Source organism: Oncorhynchus nerka, linkage group LG28, assembly GCF_034236695.1.
Source record: "Oncorhynchus nerka isolate Pitt River linkage group LG28, Oner_Uvic_2.0, whole genome shotgun sequence".
In the NCBI taxonomy this organism is placed as follows: Eukaryota; Metazoa; Chordata; class Actinopteri; order Salmoniformes; family Salmonidae; genus Oncorhynchus; species Oncorhynchus nerka.
The window spans coordinates 73,698,342-73,717,972 of record NC_088423.1 but is presented as its reverse complement, the minus strand read 5'-3'; the positions used below and the strand labels follow the sequence as shown (position 1 = coordinate 73,717,972).

General features: G+C 43.5%; 1 protein-coding gene across 1 annotated transcript; it reads right to left on the bottom strand.

Moving 5' to 3' along the window:
- Positions 1-426: 426 nt before the first annotated feature.
- Positions 427-8,756, bottom strand: LOC115112322 (aspartate aminotransferase, mitochondrial-like). The gene is made up of 10 exons (XM_029639320.2): positions 8,580-8,756; positions 5,746-5,902; positions 3,936-4,064; positions 3,779-3,838; positions 3,371-3,532; positions 3,084-3,188; positions 2,709-2,859; positions 2,406-2,571; positions 2,068-2,218; positions 427-1,904 (listed from the first exon to the last, which is right to left on the bottom strand). Exons 1-10 carry the CDS (start codon positions 8,660-8,662, stop codon positions 1,782-1,784), a joined length of 1,287 nt encoding a protein of 428 aa, XP_029495180.1. The 5' UTR covers positions 8,663-8,756; the 3' UTR covers positions 427-1,781.
- Between the last annotated feature and the right edge of the window lie 10,875 nt (positions 8,757-19,631).

The following is a 19,631-nucleotide window of genomic DNA, read 5'->3' as shown; positions in this document are numbered from 1 at the left end:
TCATATATCTTTATGTACATATTCTTTATCCCTTTACACTTGTGTGTATAAGGTAGTTGTTGTGGAATTGTTAGGTTAGATTATTTGTTGGTTATTACTGCATTGTCGGAACTAGAAGCACAAGCATTTCGCTACACGCGCATTAACATCTGCTAACCATGTGTATGTGACAAATAAAATTTGATTTATTGTGTCTAATAAAACCAATGATTTACATCATTAAATCATGTCCTACACTAGTCCAGTGGTTCCCAACCAGGGGTACTTCAGGGGTACTCCGGCCAGAGCAAAATTTAGTTGGTGGTACAGTAACTTAAGGTTGGGAATCACTGTCGTAGTCCAACGGTATCAGTTCAGTTTCTTACATTTAGTTTGACAATATTATTACAATATTATTTTTTAGAAAGAACTACAAAATAAGCCCAGTTTCAATTATAGATATTTATGAATTGTTCAGAGAGACATAATTATTATTTTGCTCTAACCCGAACATGGTGTCAGAGCAGATTCATCTTCATGAGTAGACAGCAGAAAGGTGATTTTACCTGCACAATCTGTCTTGCTACAATCAGAAAGACACACACAGAGAAAATGTTTGAAGGCTGATCATTATGCCTTTTCTTGTGGAAATACAAGAGCACCATCATAAGACAGTCTATCCTTTCAAAGCTGCAATTTGTAACTTTTTGGACCAAATTCACATAGAAATGTTTAGTTATAGAGCAGTCATTGAAAACAAGTCTAAGAAACAGTAGATCTGTTCTGTGTTCTGCTTACCAAAGTTTCATTTTTGCATCTTACTTTGTTTGGTACACCAGCTGAAATTACAACACTTTTGGTTATTTAAGATATATTTCACAGCGGTTTAGATGGTACAATGATTCTCTACACATTACTTGTTTTGTCAAACTTAAATTAGGTTAACTATTAGAATTTTAGCAACCAGGAAATGGCAGAGCGATTTCTGTATAATGCACCTTTAAAACCTCATAAACCAAGTGCTTGGGGGGGGGAGGTTAGAGGGACAATCAGTGGGCATTTAAGACTGGCTGGCTGACTGCTCACTCATCAACACTTAGCAAAAACGCAATAGACCCTGCTCTTCGTGCAAAAAGCACAAAACTTGTACAGCAATATAATTATTTATATTGAATATGGGAAGACAAGATAATGCAAGAGAGAGGCTGAGTGAAAGGACAGAATGATCATATATTGTCCATTTCTAAAGCATATTAAAACATCAATTACCGTATCTCATCTAAAAGTAGTGCCAGACAATCTTTTAACTAATTGTTATCTGGAAATGCTGAGTTTTCTGCTACAATACTGGTGTTGAGGAAAAGTTTAACTTTCACATCCTACATAAAATATGCAATGACACAAGAGTTCACAGTTCATACACACAACAGAACCTAAGTGTTGGTAAACTCATCTGTAGCCTGACAGCAATTTGGACCACAGCAGGCAGAGCAGGTTTAAAAGAGAATATTAACCTGTCATTATTAAGCCATTTATTAAGTTATTTCATATTAAACTTTGACATATAATAAATAAGCGTAGAAGACAGACATCAGACCTTTTGTCAAATGTAGGGTAGATCATTGGACCATCACTAAACCTTTGACATGGTGGCCTCGTTGTTGAGGTCAAAGTTGAACAATTTACAGTCTTAAAGAATGTCCAGCTCCTCTGTAAGTGGTGGGTGGAGTGGGCATTATTATTTTGTTAAGGATTGTGTCCAGCGCCACCGTGCCCCACTGTTTCTCCCAGCATTCTCCTTTTTACTTAGTGACAGCGTGGATTCCATGTGCTAGGTATCCCACGTTACCGGAGGTGACACCTGCCATGGAGATTCTACCATCTTTGGTCATGTATACTGAAAACTCCTTAGTCAGACGCTCAACCTGGGGTAGACACACACACAAACACCTGGAGTCAACGCAATTTATCATTATACTAGAACTTAATTCCAATTGATGAATATGACCAACATGAATAGAATAAATGTCATAAGGTTATAAGGTACAGGTGTGGATATAAAGAGTGGGTGTGGTCATTTGTGTGTACCTGTTCAGGCTTGAGGCCTGTGAAGCAGAACATGCCTATTTGGTCGATGACATGCTGCCAGTTGTGAGTGGAGCCCTCACTCTTCAGGTTGGCCGCCAGCTGCTCCCTCATCTTGATGATGCGGTTGGCCATGCCGTGGACCTCCCCCAACCTGTGTAGAGAGAGGTTAATCAGGGGGGGGTTGATGAGAAAAAAGAATGGAAGTTGTGTGTAGAGACAGGAGACCACTCCAAAGAGAACTCCGATACCTTCCTAGGCAGTCAGCTAGATTATAAAATCACAGCATCAGTGAAATGGGCAAACATTTGTGTGTGTGTATATATAATATATACACTTACCATATTTTATAAAGGTCTGGTGTGTTGAGAATAGTGGCAGCGATTCTGGCTCCATTCATTGGAGGGTTGGAGTAGATTGGCCGGATCAGAATCTTCAGCTGAGACTCCACCCTCTTAACTTCCTCGGCATCGTTACACACCACAGTGAACCCTCCCACTCGCTCACCTGTCAAAACACATGGGTAAGATACCATACCGGTGGGAGTTTTTTTTTTTACCCTTCTACTATGTCAATACCATAGTCTGTGAGTGAGATTTTGTGTGTGTGTGTGTGTGTATGTATATATATAAAATGAGACCGACCGTAGAGGCCCATGTTCTTAGCGAACGACTGCGACAGGACAATGTTGTGGCCCTGCTCGATGAAGTGACGAACAGCCCAGGCATCACGATCAATATCTCCACTGGCAAAGCCCTGGTAGGCCATGTCAAAGAACACCAACAGGTCCCTTTTCTGAAGGAACAGCAGAACAGGGGAGGAGTTATTATTAGGACCGTGTGTGTAAATAGTTGACTGACATCTTTACTGTGCCAGACTTCACACAAAACACCTGTAGGCACTGGGCAGTAAAGCTCTTCAGCAGTGGAGTCCCAATAGTGACAGAGACTTTAGCTAGTTAGGGCATTTACAGAGAAATCACCATTGAGGTATTTCATATCTATGGTAAGCACACTCACCTTCACCAGGTCAGCGATCTCTTTCCACTGCTCAGGCTTGGGGTCCACACCGGTGGGGTTATGGGCACAGGCATGCAGCATGATCACACTCTTCTCTGGCATTTTCTGTATCAGAGGGAAAATAGTGTTACACTAACATTCAAATCAGAGTCATGACGGAAATAGACCCCCACACCATAACCTTATAAAGTCAACATAACAATATAAAAACAGATCACAAGACGTGGTAATGGTCCTCCATGTCAGTGTGGAATCATACAACCCCCCCTTTCCCATCCCTCTCTCACAGAGATGTCGTCGAGCGCCCCGTTGAAGTCGAAGCCGCAGGTAGAGGGGTCGTAGTAGCGGTAGGCTTTCAGCTGCATGCCAGCATCTCTGAAGATGGGTGTGTGGTTACCCCAGGAGGGCTTGGGCAGGTACACGTCACGGGACGCACTGTGGAAACGAGACTAGAGAAAAATATAAGGAATTAACTGACTGACACCATACACACTCCGCAGTACTACCGGTATGAAGAAATGATTGTTTCATAGAACAATCATTTGTAATGCATATATATTATAGAGAAGGCACTCGTTTCAGGCATGTATAGGCTGGTGCACTGTTCTAGGGGGCTAAGGGCCCAAATGCAACCTTGGCAGTGTAGGTGCATTCATTCTCTTCCTGTTTAGCTGCTAAAAGAGGTGGGTCTTTACCAGGAAGTTGGCTCCGATGCACAGTGAGCCGGTTCCTGAGATGGTCTGGACAGTGATGTTCTGAAGAGAGGAGAGAGATGTTAATAGCATTCCTATCGTTCACTGAACACACCGACAGCAAATGTGCTTCCAAGCTACCACCCACACATCCACTCACCCTGCCACTCTTGAGGACCTCGCTGTCAGCCCCCAGGGCTAGCAGAGCGCAGGACTTGGTGAAGTCCCCCAGACCACCGATGGCCAGATACTCCTTATCCAACTGCTTGGAAGAAATCAGAGCCTCTGCCTGGAGAGGGTCGGGGATGATGGTAGAGAAATAGTGAGTGGGAGGGGAAGTAGAAAGGTTTTTAAATGATGACATTTTCTCAGCATCCACTTCATGACTAATCCAAAGCCCTGCCAAATCAGAACTAATAGCGTAACACACACAGCTGGGGTTTAGCAGGGCTGTATGAGCGGAGCTCAGAACGACTATGCAGAAATAATGTTGATGTCTAACACATGGGTCTGCTGGAGCCTGCACCTCAAACTTACATACAAAAAGTATGCGCAAACACATCCACACAGTAATAGAGATTCAATATAGGTATACATTATACGAGTTAAGCTCAGGATGATCGTGCAGAAATTAGAGGTCGACCGATTAATCGGAATGGCCGATTAATTAGGGCCGATTTCAAGTTTTCATAACAATCGGAAATCTTTTTTTTTTTTTTACACCTTTATTTAACTAGGCAAGTCGGTTAAGAACACATTCTTATTTTCAATGATTGCCTAGGAACGTTGAGTTAACTGCCTTGTTCAGGGGCAGAATGACAGATTTTTACCTTGTCAGCTCGGGGATTCAATCTTGCAACCCTACAGTTAACTAGTCTAACGCTCTAACCACCTGCCTTTACATTGCACTCCACGAGGAGCCTGCCTGTTATGCGAATGCAGTAAGAAGCCAAGGTAAGTTGCTAGCTAGCATTAAACTTATCTTGTAAAAAACAAAATCAATCAATCATAAATCACCAGTTAAACTAGTAATATCATCAACCATGTGTAGTTATCTAGCGTGTCCTGCGTTGCATATAATCGATGCAGTGCGCATTCGCAAAAAAGGACTGTCATTGCTCCAACGTGTACCTAACCATAAACATCAATGCCTTTCTTAAAATCAATACACAAGTATATCTTTTTAAACATGCATATTTAGTTAATATTGCCTGCTAACTTGAATTTCTTTTAACTAGGGAAATTGTGTCACTTCTCTTGCAACAGAGTCAGGGTATATGCAGCAGTTTGGGCCACATGGCTCGTTGCGAAATAATTTGCCAGAATTTTACGTAACTATGACAACATTGAAGGTTGTGCAATGTAACAGCAATATTTAGACTTATGGATGCCACCCGTTAGATAAGGAACGGTTACGCATTTCACTGAAAGAATAAACGTTTTGTTTTCGAAATGATAGTTTCCGGATTCGACCATATTAATGACCAAAGGCTTGTATTTCTGTGTGTTATTATGTTATAATTAAGTCTATGATTTGATATTTGATAGAGCAGTCTGACTGAGCGATGGCAGCAGCAGACTCGTAAGCATTCATTCAAACAGCACTTTAGTGCGTTTTGCCAGCAGCTCTTCGCAATGCTTCAAGCATCAGAAACACACAGGCCTGCAACTCCACAAAAGCTTGTATAGTGAGAATCAGCTCAAAAACATGAAACCACCTTCTTCATGCTTCTACGTGTTTGTTAACTGATCCGGTTCTTATATAAAAGGGCTAGTAGCCGTGTGACTGGATTAGCCTTTCCCCAATGCTGAGCCCGGGATTACAAAACAATAAGAGCCGGCGTAGCTACTCACCTTTCCTCTGAGGAGTGAGCCTCAATATGAATGGCTGGGTGATACTGGGGATAGTTATCTTGTCCCTGTGTGTGTGAAAGCTTGGGTAGTTACACTGGTTGTCATGGTATTCCTACCTTGCGGACACAATCGAGCACAAAGGGTTTGCCGTGGTCGTCCCTGTAGGCTCCCACCCCCAGGTTCATCTTCTTCGGACTGGTGTCCCTCTTGAAGGCCTCCGACACCCCCAGGATGGGGTCAGGGGGACCCATCTGCACTCCACCCCACCATGAGCTGCAACAGATGGGAGGGGGAGAAACAAACAGAAGCAGCTTAATTTATCATTTTGCAGACTTGTGTTCTTATTTGTTTCATAGTGGACAAGTTTATTTTTCTAATCACTCAGTGTAGGCTTATATTTCTCCAAGAAACTAGACTTAAAATAAAAGACTAAAACACAACGGTAAACAGTTCTATACTCTGCTCAAGAAACAGTTGCTCTCATCCAACCAGAGGAGAGTAGCACCAACCACCCACAGTAGACCAACACTCTGGACTATGACCTGGTGAATGCCTGGTCATCCCACAGTCCCTGCACAGCGAAAAGCCACACACACTACAAAATCACCACTACACACAGCTGAAGTCTGTCGAGGTGAAGGGCCCGGGTTGGATGGCTTAGGGGGAGTCAATAAAAGGGAGGAGATTTACTGCACTAAATACATGAACATCTCTCTCCATCGCCACTACACTACCAGAATAACAGCTCTAAAGGGCAGGGGGAGGGTGGTTGAAACAAAGGCAACGATTGGTTCTTTGAAATTCAGAACACATTCATTCATCATATCTTTGGATCCGGTCATTACAGCCTGGTCTTCCTTTCACACTGACCCCACCAAGCTGATTATCCATCCAATACTTTACACTTCCCTTTCCACAGCCACACACACGAAGGTCAGGCACTGCAAACATATGCTCTCACACACAAAACGATTCTCTCCCCTTGTATGGAATGTGTCTTATGAGGAGGAAAGAACAGAAAATTAGCAGGGGCCCAGTTCAGGAACTAATATAATTACACACACACACACACACACGACCTTGCACCTGACCTCTTCCACATGACCTCTGAAAGAGGGGCAAGCAGGGCCTCTAATCTTACACATTCCTCTCACTGCTGTACTGGAGGCTATAGGCCTGCTGGGGCTGAACTAGAGATCCATTTAGAACATTGCATGGAAAAAATGTAAGTTCACAGCAAGACTCCCAACAGAGAATCACATGTGTTTTAGACAGCCTACATTTCTATTGGAGCCTTCTGTAAGAATGAACTCACTAAAACCGTGTTGTGTCTGATGCTACTCACCAGTGCGCACTGGTACAGTAGTATGTTTTGATATGTCAATGTAGTGGTGAGCCACTATGACGTGAGCAGTGACACTCTGCAGCTCACTGAAATTCAGGTTCAACGGTTGTGTTCAAACACCCTGGAAATCACAGCAATACCTAGAGCCGAATGCGTCGCAAAGGGCAGCAACGCCAAGACCGCAACATGAGAATATAGACAAGAATGATGACATGACACCCACATCGAGTTTTAGGGAACACACTGAACAGTCACCTGTCATAGAGCCTGTTTACATAGCATTATAGAACATCCTTATAGAACGCCCCATTGTCCAAAATCAGAAAGATTCCAGGTGACTAAAATTTAACACTCAGCTGGTCAGAAACATTGGGACTGCACATTAAAATCAGATCCTCAATCAGTAAAACTGATAACAAATATGAATACTTGTTATCAGATTCTGACAAATCTGTTATCAGAGTGAGAAAAACCTGGGCATATTATCAGCCTACCCACTGGTGCATAGGGATACTATTATCAGCCGTATGTGCAAACTACATACAAACAGAACCAGTACATTTTAACATGTGAGATGTCGTGCAAACATAAATATGCTTGGTAAACACTTCATAGGCCAGGGAGTACAGTGACTGAGTCATATTTATGCCACTATGACAGCACCAATGAGGGGCCATCCAATGTTGAGTCACAGACTTGAATTTAGCCTGCTAATGGACTAAAATGCACTTGAATACAGAACGATATAATTTGAATGAGAATAATGTAACTCGGCGCACGGTCCTCTAACAAAACCCGACAGTGATGCAGAGTGTATTTGGTGATGCTTTTCGAACACAGCCTGTTTTCCAGATATGTGAAGCGGTATCTTATAAGTGAGAAACAGAGTTTGCCCTCCAAAAGGAGAGAGAAAGGACACCGGTTACTGTCGTCACATCTCAGTAGAAACCGGGACATCCCGTGGCCAATCAACGACCAGGGGCTTGCACACGATAACCAATGATCACGCTAGAATTAGGGAGTTACGGTATGCGAGGGAGATCAAACCGAGAAAATGTCGAATCTCAAAAGGGGGGCCGCACTGCGACCCTAAAATATAAAAAATAATTTAATAATAATTTTCCTTTCACGGGAATGATCACTATGATATGTTGACAACATACAGATTGTCTGCCACTGAAATCTGAATAATATTTTTACAGAGCCACCAAATAACAGTATCAGTATCCATAGTTGGAAAGTAACCTTGCTAAGTTCGACTGTCAGTGAACTGGTTGAGCCTTGAAGTCTACAAAGTATGACTTGACTAAACCCAAATATATGAACGGGAAATTTCAGTCACGACAGGCGGCGGATGGATGAATGCGAGTTTCAGTCAGTTAGCAAATGTAATTTAAATATTAGGTAGATAGCTAAACTACGGTGAGAGACGTAAGTGTATGACCGCTTCGGACCCCATTCAGTAAACTTGAAGTTAGGCCACTTGAGTCATTGTGGCATGGCTAGCTAGCTAACTAAGTGATGCTAGCTATTCATTCAATGGAAAACTACCAAAGTAGCTACGTGTCAGTAATGACAGTGCAGATATTGCATGTCTGGTATTACCTGTTACGTGTAGACAAAACTCCCAGGGACGGGGAGAAAGTCCCAATACTGGAGATCACCTTGCCAGACTTCAACAGAGACATGGTTGAGTCGAGGCGCAGAATGGCAGAAAAAGCAAAGAGTGAGCATATGAATCCGAGGGATCAGGCACGCAAGCTTCTTTCTTCTTCGATGAGGTTTAACTGCGGTTGGCGTCGGATAAATGTTGCATTACCGCCACCTACTAGACTGGAGTATAACTCCTTTATCCTTCAAAAATATATACAGTGCCTTGCGAAAGTATTCGGCCCCCTTGAACTTTGCGACTTTTTGCCACATTTCAGGCTTCAAACATAAAGATATAAAACTGTATTTTTTTGTGAAGAATCAACAACAAGTGGGACACAATCATGAAGTGGAACAACATTTATTGGATATTTCAAACTTTTTTAACAAATCAAAAACTGAAAAATTGGGCGTGCAAAATTATTCAGCCCCTTTACTTTCAGTGCCGCAAACTCTCTCCAGAAGTTCAGTGAGGATCTCTGAATGATCCAATGTTGACCTAAATGACTAATGATGATAAATACAATCCACCTGTGTGTAATCAAGTCTCCGTATAAATGCACCTGCACTGTGATAGTCTCAGAGGTCCGTAAAAAGCGCAGAGAGCATCATGAAGAACAAGGAACACACCAGGCAGGTCCGAGATACTGTTGTGAAGAAGTTTAAAGCCGGATTTGGATACAAAAAGATTTCCCAAGCTTTAAACATCCCAAGGAGCACTGTGCAAGCGATAATATTCAAATGGAAGGAGTATCAGACCACTGCAAATCTACCAAGACCTGGCCGTCCCTCTAAACTTTCAGCTCATACAAGAAGAAGACTGATCAGAGATGCAGACAAGAGGCCCATGATCAATCTGGATGAACTGCAGAGATCTACAGCTGAGGTGGGAGACTCTACCCATAGGACAACAATCAGTCGTATATTGCACAAATCTGGCCTTTATGGAAGAGTGGCAAGAAGAAAGCCATTTCTTAAAGATATCCATAAAAAGTGTTGTTTAAAGTTTGCCACAAGCCACCTGGGAGACACACCAAACATGTGGAAGAAGGTGCTCTGGTCAGATGAAACCAAAATTGAACTTTTTGGCAACAATGCAAAACATTATGTTTGGCGTAAAAGCAACACAGCTCATCACCCTGACCACACCATCCCCACTGTCAAACATGGTGGTGGCAGCATCATGGTTTGGGCCTGCTTTTCTTCAGCAGGGACAGGGAAGATGGTTAAAATTGATGGGAAGATGGATGGAGCCAAATACAGGACCATTCTGGAAGAAAACCTGATGGAGTCTGCAAAAGACCTCTGAGACTGGGACGGAGATTTGTCTTCCAACAAGACAATGATCCAAAACATAAAGCAAAATCTACAATGGAATGGTTCAAAAATAAACATATCCAGGTGTTAGAATGGCCAAGTCAAAGTCCAGACCTGAATCCAATCGAGAATCTGTGGAAAGAACTGAAAACTGCTGTTCACAAATGCTCTCCATCCAACCTCACTGAGCTCGAGCTGTTTTGCAAGGAGGAATGGGAAAAAATGTCAGTCTCTCGATGTGCAAAACTGATAGAAACATACCCCAAGCGACTTACAGCTGTAATCGCAGCAAAAGGTGGCGCTACAAAGTATTAACTTAAGGGGGCTGAATAATTTTGCACGCCCAATTTTTCAGTTTTTTATTTGTTAAAAAAGTTTGAAATATCCAATAAATGTCGTTCCACTTCATAATTGTGTCCCACTTGTTGTTGATTCTTCACACAAAAAATACAGTTTTATATCTTTATGTTTGAAGCCTGAAATGTGGCAAAAGGTCGCAAAGTTCAAGGGGGCCGAATACTTTCGCAAGGCACTGTATATACACTGCTCCAACAAATAAAGGGAACACTAAAATAACACATCCTAGATCTGAATGAATGAAATATTCTTATTAAATACTTTTTTCTTTACATAGTTGAATGTGCTGACAACAAAATCACACAAAAATGATCAATGGAAATCAAATTTATCAACCCATGGAGGTCTGGATTTGGAGTCACACTCAAAATTAAAGTGGAAAACCACACTACAGGCTGATCCAACTTTGATGTCATGTCCTTAAAACAAGTCAAAATGAGGCTCAGTAGTGTGCGTGGCCTCCACGTGCCTGTATGACCTCCCTACAACGCCTGGGCATGCTCCTGATGAGGTGGAGGATGGTCTCCTGAGGGATCTCCTCCCAGACCTGGACTAAAGCATCCACCAACTCTTGGACAGTCTGTGGTGCAACGTGGCATTGGTGGATGGAGCGAGACATGATGTCCCAGATGTGCTCAATTGGATTCAGGTCTGGCGAACGGGCGGGCCAGTCCATAGCATCAATGAATTCCTCTTGCAGGAACTGCTGACACACTCCAGCCACATGAGGTTTAGCATTGTCTTGCATTAGGAGGAACCCAGGGCCAACTGCACCAGCATATGGTCTCACAAGGGGTCTGAGGATCTCATCTCGCTACCTAATGGCAGTCAGGCTACCTCTGGCGAGCACATGGAGGGCTGTGCGGCCCCCCAAAGAAATGCCACCCCACACCATGACTGACCCACCGCCAAACCAGTCATGCTGGAGGATGTTGCAGGCAGCAGAACGTTCTCCACAGCATCTCCAGACTCTGTCATGTCTGTCACATGTGCTCAGTGTGAACCTGCTTTCATCTGTGAAGAGCACAGGGCGACAGTGGCGAATTTGCCAATCTTGGTGGACTGTTTCTGACCGTTTGAGCAGACACATGCACATTTGTGGCCTGCTGGAGGTCATTTTGCAGGGCTCTGGCAGTGCTCCTCCTGCTCCTCCTTGCACAAAGGCGGAGGTAGCGGTCCTGCTGCTGGGTTGTTGCCCTCCTACGGCCTCCTCCACGTCTCCTGATGTACTAGCCTGTCTCCTGGTAGCGCCTCCATGCTCTGGACACTACGCTGACAGACACAGCAAACCTTCTTGCCACAGCTCGCATTGATGTGCCATCCTGGATGAGCTGCACTACCTGAGCCACTTGTGTGGGTTGTAGACTCCGTCTCATGCTACCACTAGAGTGAAAGCACCGCCAGCATTCAAAAGTGACCAAATCATCAGCCAGGAAGCATAGGAACTGAGAAGTGGTCTGTGGTCACCACCTGCAGAACCACTCCTTTATTGGGGGTGTCTTGCTAATTGCCTATAATTTCCACCTGTTGTCTATTCCATTTGCACAACAGCATGTGAAATGTATTGTCAATCAGTGTTGCTTCCTAAATGGACAGTTTGATTTCACAGAAGTGTGATTGACTTGGAGTTACATTGTGTTGTTTAAGTGTTCCCTTTATTTTTTTGCAGTGCAGTGCAGAGCAGTGTATATTCAAAATTATTCAACAAATACCTTACCATCTAACACTACACTCACAAAAAGTATTAATAAATACAATAGTCCACTATTTAAATATATTTAGTGCGACTTCAGGCCAACAGCCTGAAAGGATGGGACACCAGCACTTAACACACCATGTAATTCTTCTGATGTCATAACTCGCACACCCAAATACCTCTCTACAGCTGCTACCACAATCTCTATTTTGTGCAAATTACGTTCTATCCCTGCAGTACAGTGGATAACCATTACTATAAAGGGCAAAAATCCAATCTTACTGAAACATATATCACTTGTTGTTTTATCCCTCTATACTGGTACACATCTACTACTCACACCACTCCTCTCAGGATCCCTCCCCCTTGACCGCTCTTCCTCTACTTTCTTCACTACCTCAGCATATGACAACTTCTGCACTACTCTAAACCTGGAAACCTCAACCTGCCTCTCTCCCATTGGACAATTCTTATCCCCAGTCCCATGGGCACCCCTGCAATTAACACATACCACTACTTTCCCCAATGCTACGCATTCCTTTGTCTCATGCCCTTCTCCACAATTCTCACACCTAGGAACCTCCCTCCTACACACTGCTTCCACATGCCCATGAGCTTGACACCTGTAACAACGTAATGTAGTCGGCACAAAAGCTAGTACAGGATAACTCATATATCCTAACATCACTTGTCGGGCAAAGACTCAACATCAAAACTCAAAAGTACAGACAATGACTCACTCACGCCACGCTGTCTGCGACACACCAAACAACGAGCATCACATACACCGGGAATCTTCCCCTTCAGTTGGTCAGCTTTCACATTTACTGCTACCCCAGAAATCACTACTTTCAATGGCACCCTTTTCACAATTCACATCTCTTGCCCCCATTCGTTTAACACGGAGCGCCTGCTCCCTCTGGCCAGCAGAAGACCACATCTGGTTACCCTCACCAATTCCACAGCACCCAACTCTGTTTTCACCTACCCTGAAACATCAAATGGATCAGCCAAAAAGCAAGGGCCCACTTTTTCCAAAAACTTCACTCCTACTGTCACAGACTCATCTTTATCCTGACCATCGGTGCAAGCCTTAGGCTCCGAGAACTTCCCCACACCTACCACCTCCAATACTTCACCCTCATTCACTTCCATTTCTCCTCCTGTCTTCAACTCACTCTGCTTACACTTTCTACCATTCTTCTTTAACAAACCATCTCCCTTTTTTCCTCCATTTTTAACCGACTCAAGCTCACCCTCTTCCTCCCTCTCTCTCTTAGACCTCCTCTGGCTCTTTTTTCCCCTCCATTCCTCCTCCGTATTCCAGGTATAACTCTGCTTATGATAATACTGCACTTCTCCTGACATACATCTTGTTATTGCCTTGTCAAGTGACGCCATTTAACCGGCTGTCACAATCTTCATACAATCAGCATGAACTCCTCAGGATGTAGAGCTCAACAGTGCATCCCACTTGTAAAGCCAGGGGGGAAAGTGCTCAGGTCTTCTTCTTCTATGGTATTTTAGCGGTCCGCCAACAAATGTTAGAGTTGTATGCCGCCACCAAATGGACGGGGGTGAATAAATTCAATCGCCACTGTAGAAGAGTAGTGTGTTTGAAGTGGAGGGAGTACATGGCTTAGCATGTCTCTCGAGGAGGCTAAAAAGAGATTCTGGCTTGAAAAAGTTTTATATTTTCAGAAGGAGTCAGGTAATTGGTCAAGGGAGGAGGATTGGAGGTAAAGAGAGAGGAGGTTGAAAAGACTGAGGGTGGCGCAGAGGATGGGCTTGAATCTGTTGAAGCTAGCAATAACAAGGGAGAGGGTATGTCGATGAAGATTGGTGCCAAGTTCAAACAGAGTGAGCCGGACGCCACTTCGAGCTCTGGAGGTGAAATGAAGGGAGTAGAAGGTCTTCTGAGAGGCTCGGAGCCTACATTAATGGTTATGATAAAGATACGTTTTGTCCAGTGGGAGTGATATTTTTGAAGAGGGCGGAACCAGGCCTTTTGGCTGATCTATGGGTGGTTGCAGGTTGGGTAGAAAAGTTGGTGGGTGCTGTTGAGCTGGTGAAGGTGACCCAAAGTTGACTTTTAATGTTTGTTTATGTTTCATCAGAGGGTACAAGCGCTCCGTGCGAGGCAACTTGGGTAAATATATGTTTTTTGCTTTGCTCTTAGGAACAGGGCATCATTGAAAGGAGTGATTTCTGGGGTGGCGTTAAGTGTGGAGGTGGAGCAATTGAAGTTGAAGATTCCTGGTGTTTGTGACACCCGCCGTTTGGTGCGATGCAGACCCAGTGGTAAGCGTGGTGAAATAGAGGAGTCACTATCAACCTTTTGAGTTGTTTATGCAAAAAGGTTAGGATATATCAGTTATCCTGTTAGAGCGTTTGTGCAGAAACCACTGCGCTGTTTCAGGAGCACCGTTTATGGTCATGTCACAGTAGTGTGTGAAGGGAGAGACCAAGATGTGAGAAGTGTGCAGGGGGGCATGGAAAAGAGGATTGTGTAGTTTCAGTGGATAAAGTTGTGTAGGTCAACTGTAGGGGTGTACATGTTGCTGGGGATCAGAAGTGTCCGGTTCGAGAGTGGCAGGTTGAGGTGGCTTGAGTCAGAGTAGTGCAGAAGGTGTCTTATGCTGAGGCAGTGAAGAAAGTAGAGGACGATGGGTCAAGACAGGGATTCTGAGAGGATTCCTGTGAATTGTAGATCTGTGACAGCACAGAGAAATAGACCAATGAGCGATACAGTGCCTTTGGAAAGTATTCAGACCTGTTGACTTTTTCCACATTTTGTCACGTTACTTTTTTCCACACTTTGTCACGTTACTTTTTCCATATTTTGTCACGTTGAAATGTAAAATTTTGTCACATTTACATAACTATTCAGACCCTTTAATCAGAACCTTGTTGAAGCACCTTTGGCAGCAATTACAGCCTCAAGTATTCTTGGGTATGACACTACAAGCTTGGCACACCTGTATTTGGGGAGTTTCCCCCATTCTTCTATGCAGATCCTCTCAAGCTCTGTCAGGTTGGATGGGGAGCGTTGCTGCACAGCTATATTCAGGTCTCTCCAGAGATGTTCGATCGGGTTCAAGTCCGGGCTTTGGCTGGGCCACTCAAGGACATTCAGAGACTTGTCCTGAAGTCACTCCTGCGTTCTCTTGGCTGTGTGCTTAGGGTCGTTGTCATGTTGGAAGCTGAACCTTAGCCCCAGTCTGAGGTCCTGAGCGCTCTAGAATAGGTTTTCATCAAGGATCTCTCTGTACTTTGCTTCGTTCATCTTTCCCTTTATCCTGACTAGTCTCTCAGTCCCTGCCACTGTAAAACATCCCGCAGCATGATGCTGCCACCACCATGCTTCACTGTAGGGATGGTGCCAGGTTTCCTCCAGACGTGACACTTGACAATCAGGCCAAAGAATTCCATCTTGGTTTCATCAGACCAGAGAATCTTGTTTATCATGGTCTGAGAGTCCTTTAGGTGCCTTTTGGCAAACTCTAAGCAGGGAGTCTTTTACTGAGCATGTGTCTTTTACTGAGGAGTGGCTTCCATCTGGCCACTCTACCATAAAGGCCTAATTGGTGGGCTGCTGCAGAGATGGTTGTCCTTTTGGAAGGTTCTCCCATCTTCACAGAGGAACTCTGGAGCTCTGGCTCTGACCATCGAGTTCTTGGTCACCTCTCTGACCAAGGCACTTCTACCCCTATTGCTCAGTTGGGCTGGGCGGAAGAGTCTTGGTGGTTCCAAACTTCTTCCATTTAAGAATGATGGAGGACATTGTGTTCTTGGGGACTTTCAATGCTGCAGACATTTTTTGGTACCCTTCCCCAGATCTGTGCCTCAACACAGTCCTGTCTCTGAGCTCTACGGACAATTCCTTCAACCTCATGGCTTGGTTTTTGCTCTGACATGCCCTATGAACTGTGGAACCTTTTTAGATAGTTGGAAGCCTTTCCAAATAATGTCCAATCAATTGAATTTACCACAGGTGGACTCCAATCAAGTTGTAGAACAATCTCAAGGATGATCAATGGAAAAAGGATGCACTTGAACTTAATTTTGAGTCTCATGGCAAAGGGTCGGAATACTTATGTAAATAAGGTTTTTCTGTTTTTTTATTTGTAATACATTTGAAAACATTTCTAAAAACCTGTTTTCAATTGTCATTGTGTGTAGATTGATGAGGAAAAAACACGAAGCCTCCAGTGATGATCCATGGCCCGAAGCCTCCAGTGATGATCCGTAGCCCGGAGCCTCCAGTGGTCGTCCATGACCCGGGGCCTCCAGTGATGATCCATGGCCCGAAGCCTCCAGTGATGATCCGTAGCCCGGAGCCTCCAATGGTCGTCCATGGCCCGAGGCCTCCAGTGATGATCCATGGCCCGAAGCCTCCAGTGATGATCCATGGCCCGGAGCCTCCAGTGATGGTCCATGGCCCGGAGCCTCCGGTGATGATCCATGGCCCGGAGCCTCTAGTGATGTTCCATGGCCCGGAGCATCCAGTGATGATCCATGGCCCGCAGCCTCTAGTGATGATCCATGGCCCAGAGCCTCTAGAGATGATCCAAGGTCCGGAGCCTCCAGCGACGGTTCCCAGTCCGGAGCCTCCAGCGACGCTTCTCAGTCCGGAGCCTCCAGCGGGGGTTCCCAGTCCGGCGCCTCCCGCGACGATCCACGGTCCGGAGCCTCCGGCGCCGATCCACGGTCCTGTTCCTCCTCCGACGATCCACAGTCTGGAGTCCCCGGCGACGATCGACAGTCTGGAGTCCCCAGCGACGATCTACGGTCCGGTTCCACGGAAGCGGAGGGATCCGCGAGCCGAGCGGGGTCTACGTCACGAACCGGAGCCGCCACCGAGGCTAGATGCCCATCCGGACCCTCCCCCATAGTCAGGTTTTGCGTACGGACTCCGCACCTTTGGGGGGGGGGGGGGTACTGTCATGCCCTGACCTTAGAGAGACTTTTATTCTCTATTTGCTTCGGTCAGGGTGTGACTAGGGTGGGCAATCTATTTATTTGTTGGCCAGGTATGGTTCCCAGTCAGAGGCAGCTGTCTATCGTTGTCTCTGATTGGGGATCATACTTAGGCAGCCTTTTTTCCACCTTAGTTTGTGGGATCTTGTTTTTGTACTGTTGCTTTCCAGCCCGACAGAACTGTGCGTTTCATTTTTTTCTTTTTTTTCTTTTCGGTGTCATCAATAAAAGAAAGATGTACGCCTACCTCGCTGCACCTTGGTCTACTCCTTCCAACGACGAGCGTTACAGTGATGGGTTTTAATGGGTATAGGGTTAGTTGGTAGGATAATTAAAATATATGCATATTTCGATTTTTCTCCCGCTTCCCCTTTCCCACTTTGTATCACAAAGTGTAATGTATCTATATTGTAGTTCAGTTTGGGGCAGTAATGGATCATATTGGATGCCAAATACCAAAATAAATGACCTAATAAATGACCTAATGGCTCTGCCTCCTCACAGCAGAATCTGCAGAGCTGGGAAGATTGTATCCCCCATATACAGTATATAACATTCTATTAGTTGCAAGAATTTTGTGTAGTAATTTAAATTGAAAAATTTGAAGTTTTGAATCCGGCGTTGTTTTGCGTATCAATTCATTAACCATGTGCCATGGAATGGGTACATCGAAAATCTCTTCCCAACTATTTTGCAATTTAGTTTTTTGGTCCTTAAATGAAATTGGTATATGTTTTTATTTATCACACTTTTCTTTAACCATTTATGGGGGTGGCAGAGTAGCCTATTGGTTAGAGCCTTGGACTAGTAACTGAAAGGTTGCAAGTTCAAATCCCTGAGCTGAGAAGGTACAAATCTGTCGTTCTGCCCCTGAACAGGAAGTTAAACCCACTGTTCCTAGGCCATCATTGAAAATAAGAATTTGTTCTTAACTGATTTGCCTAGTTAAATAAAGGTTTAAAAAAATGCAGGGCCGACATACAAGTTCCTTACTATTTTGCCCTTCTTACTTGCCTCTTCCATTTTTGTGGTAATGCTGCAATTAATTGGTTGTAATTTTGGGTAGAGCAGACATTTCCATATGTCTGTGTTAGCTATGTGACATAACTCAACCTGTCCTATTTATGATATCATTCACTAAAATTATACCTTTTTTAAACATTTCTTAACCCATTTTATAAGAGATTCCCCAAAATCTCATTTATATTTAAACTCCAGTCATACTTTATCAAAAGCCTTTTCAAAATCAGCTATGAAAACCAGGCCTGGTGTCCCCGATATTTCATAGTGTTCTATTGTTTCCAGTATTTGTCTTATATTATCTCCAATGTATCGTCCATGTAAAAACCTGTCTGATTAGGATGAATAATATCTGACAATACTTTTTTAATTCTATGTGCCAAGCATTTTGCTAGGATTTTTGCATCACAACACTGAAGTTGTATATCTTTATATATACCACTTGGGTCCTGTTTCAGTAATAATGATATCAGACCTTCTTGTTGCGTGTCTGATAATCTACCATTTATATAGGAGTGGTTAAAACATGCCAATAATGGTCCTTTGAGTATACCCCAAAAAGTTTTGTATACTTCCACTGGTATGCCATCCAGCCCTGGAGTTTTCCCATCCTTAAAGGCCCCAATTGCCTCAAGCAGTTCCTCCTCTGTAATTTGGCCTTCACATGAGTCTTTCTGTACAGATATTAATTTTACATTATTATTAGGAAAAAAATCCATAAAATTAGTTTCAGTTAATGGAGATGGAGGAGCCTGAAATGAAACCATATTCTTAAAGTACTTTACTTCCTCTTTCAAAATATCATTTGGTGAATCATGCATGACTCCATCATTTGTAACAAGTTTTAATACATTTTTTTTGGTAGCATTTCTATATTGAAGATTAAAAAAGAATTTGGTGCATTTTTCCCCATATTCCATCCAGTTCGATGTATTATTAGAATATATTACACTAGCTCTTTCTTGAATAAGTTCCTCCATTTCTTTTTGTTTTTCCTCTAACTTATTCTGTGTCTCTATGGTACCGTTTTTATTGCTCTCTAACTGTACTGTTAGTCCTTCCATTTCCTTTGTTAATATGGACTCTTTTGATCTAGATTGCTTTTGTTTTATAGATGAGTACTGAATTGCACTGCCTCTAAAGGCACATTTAAAAGTGTCCCATACAGTAAAGGGATCTGCTGTACCTATGTTATGTCTGAAAAAGTCAGTTATAAATTATTCTGTCCTAGTTCTAAACAATTTATCATCTAGTAGGCTTTGATTAAATTTCCAATATCCTCGCCCACATGGAAATTCTGTAAGAGTAATATATATGCCAATTATGTGATGATCCGACCGCATTCTGTCCCCTATCAACACTTTTAAAACTTTTGGTGCCAGAGAGAATGGCATAAGAAACTAGTCAAGGCGACTAGCTTGATTAAGCCTCCGCCATGTATATCTCACTAGGTCAGGGTATTTAAGTCTCCATATATCCACTAATTCCAATATATCTATGACATTCATGATTTCCTTAAGTGCCTGAGGGTGATAGTTTGTAGTGTGATTTCCTTTCCGGTCCATAGAGGTATTTAAGATGTCATTGCTATATTAGTAGATAGACTGTAGCCTATTTACTCAGTGTGTCTTCTGTAA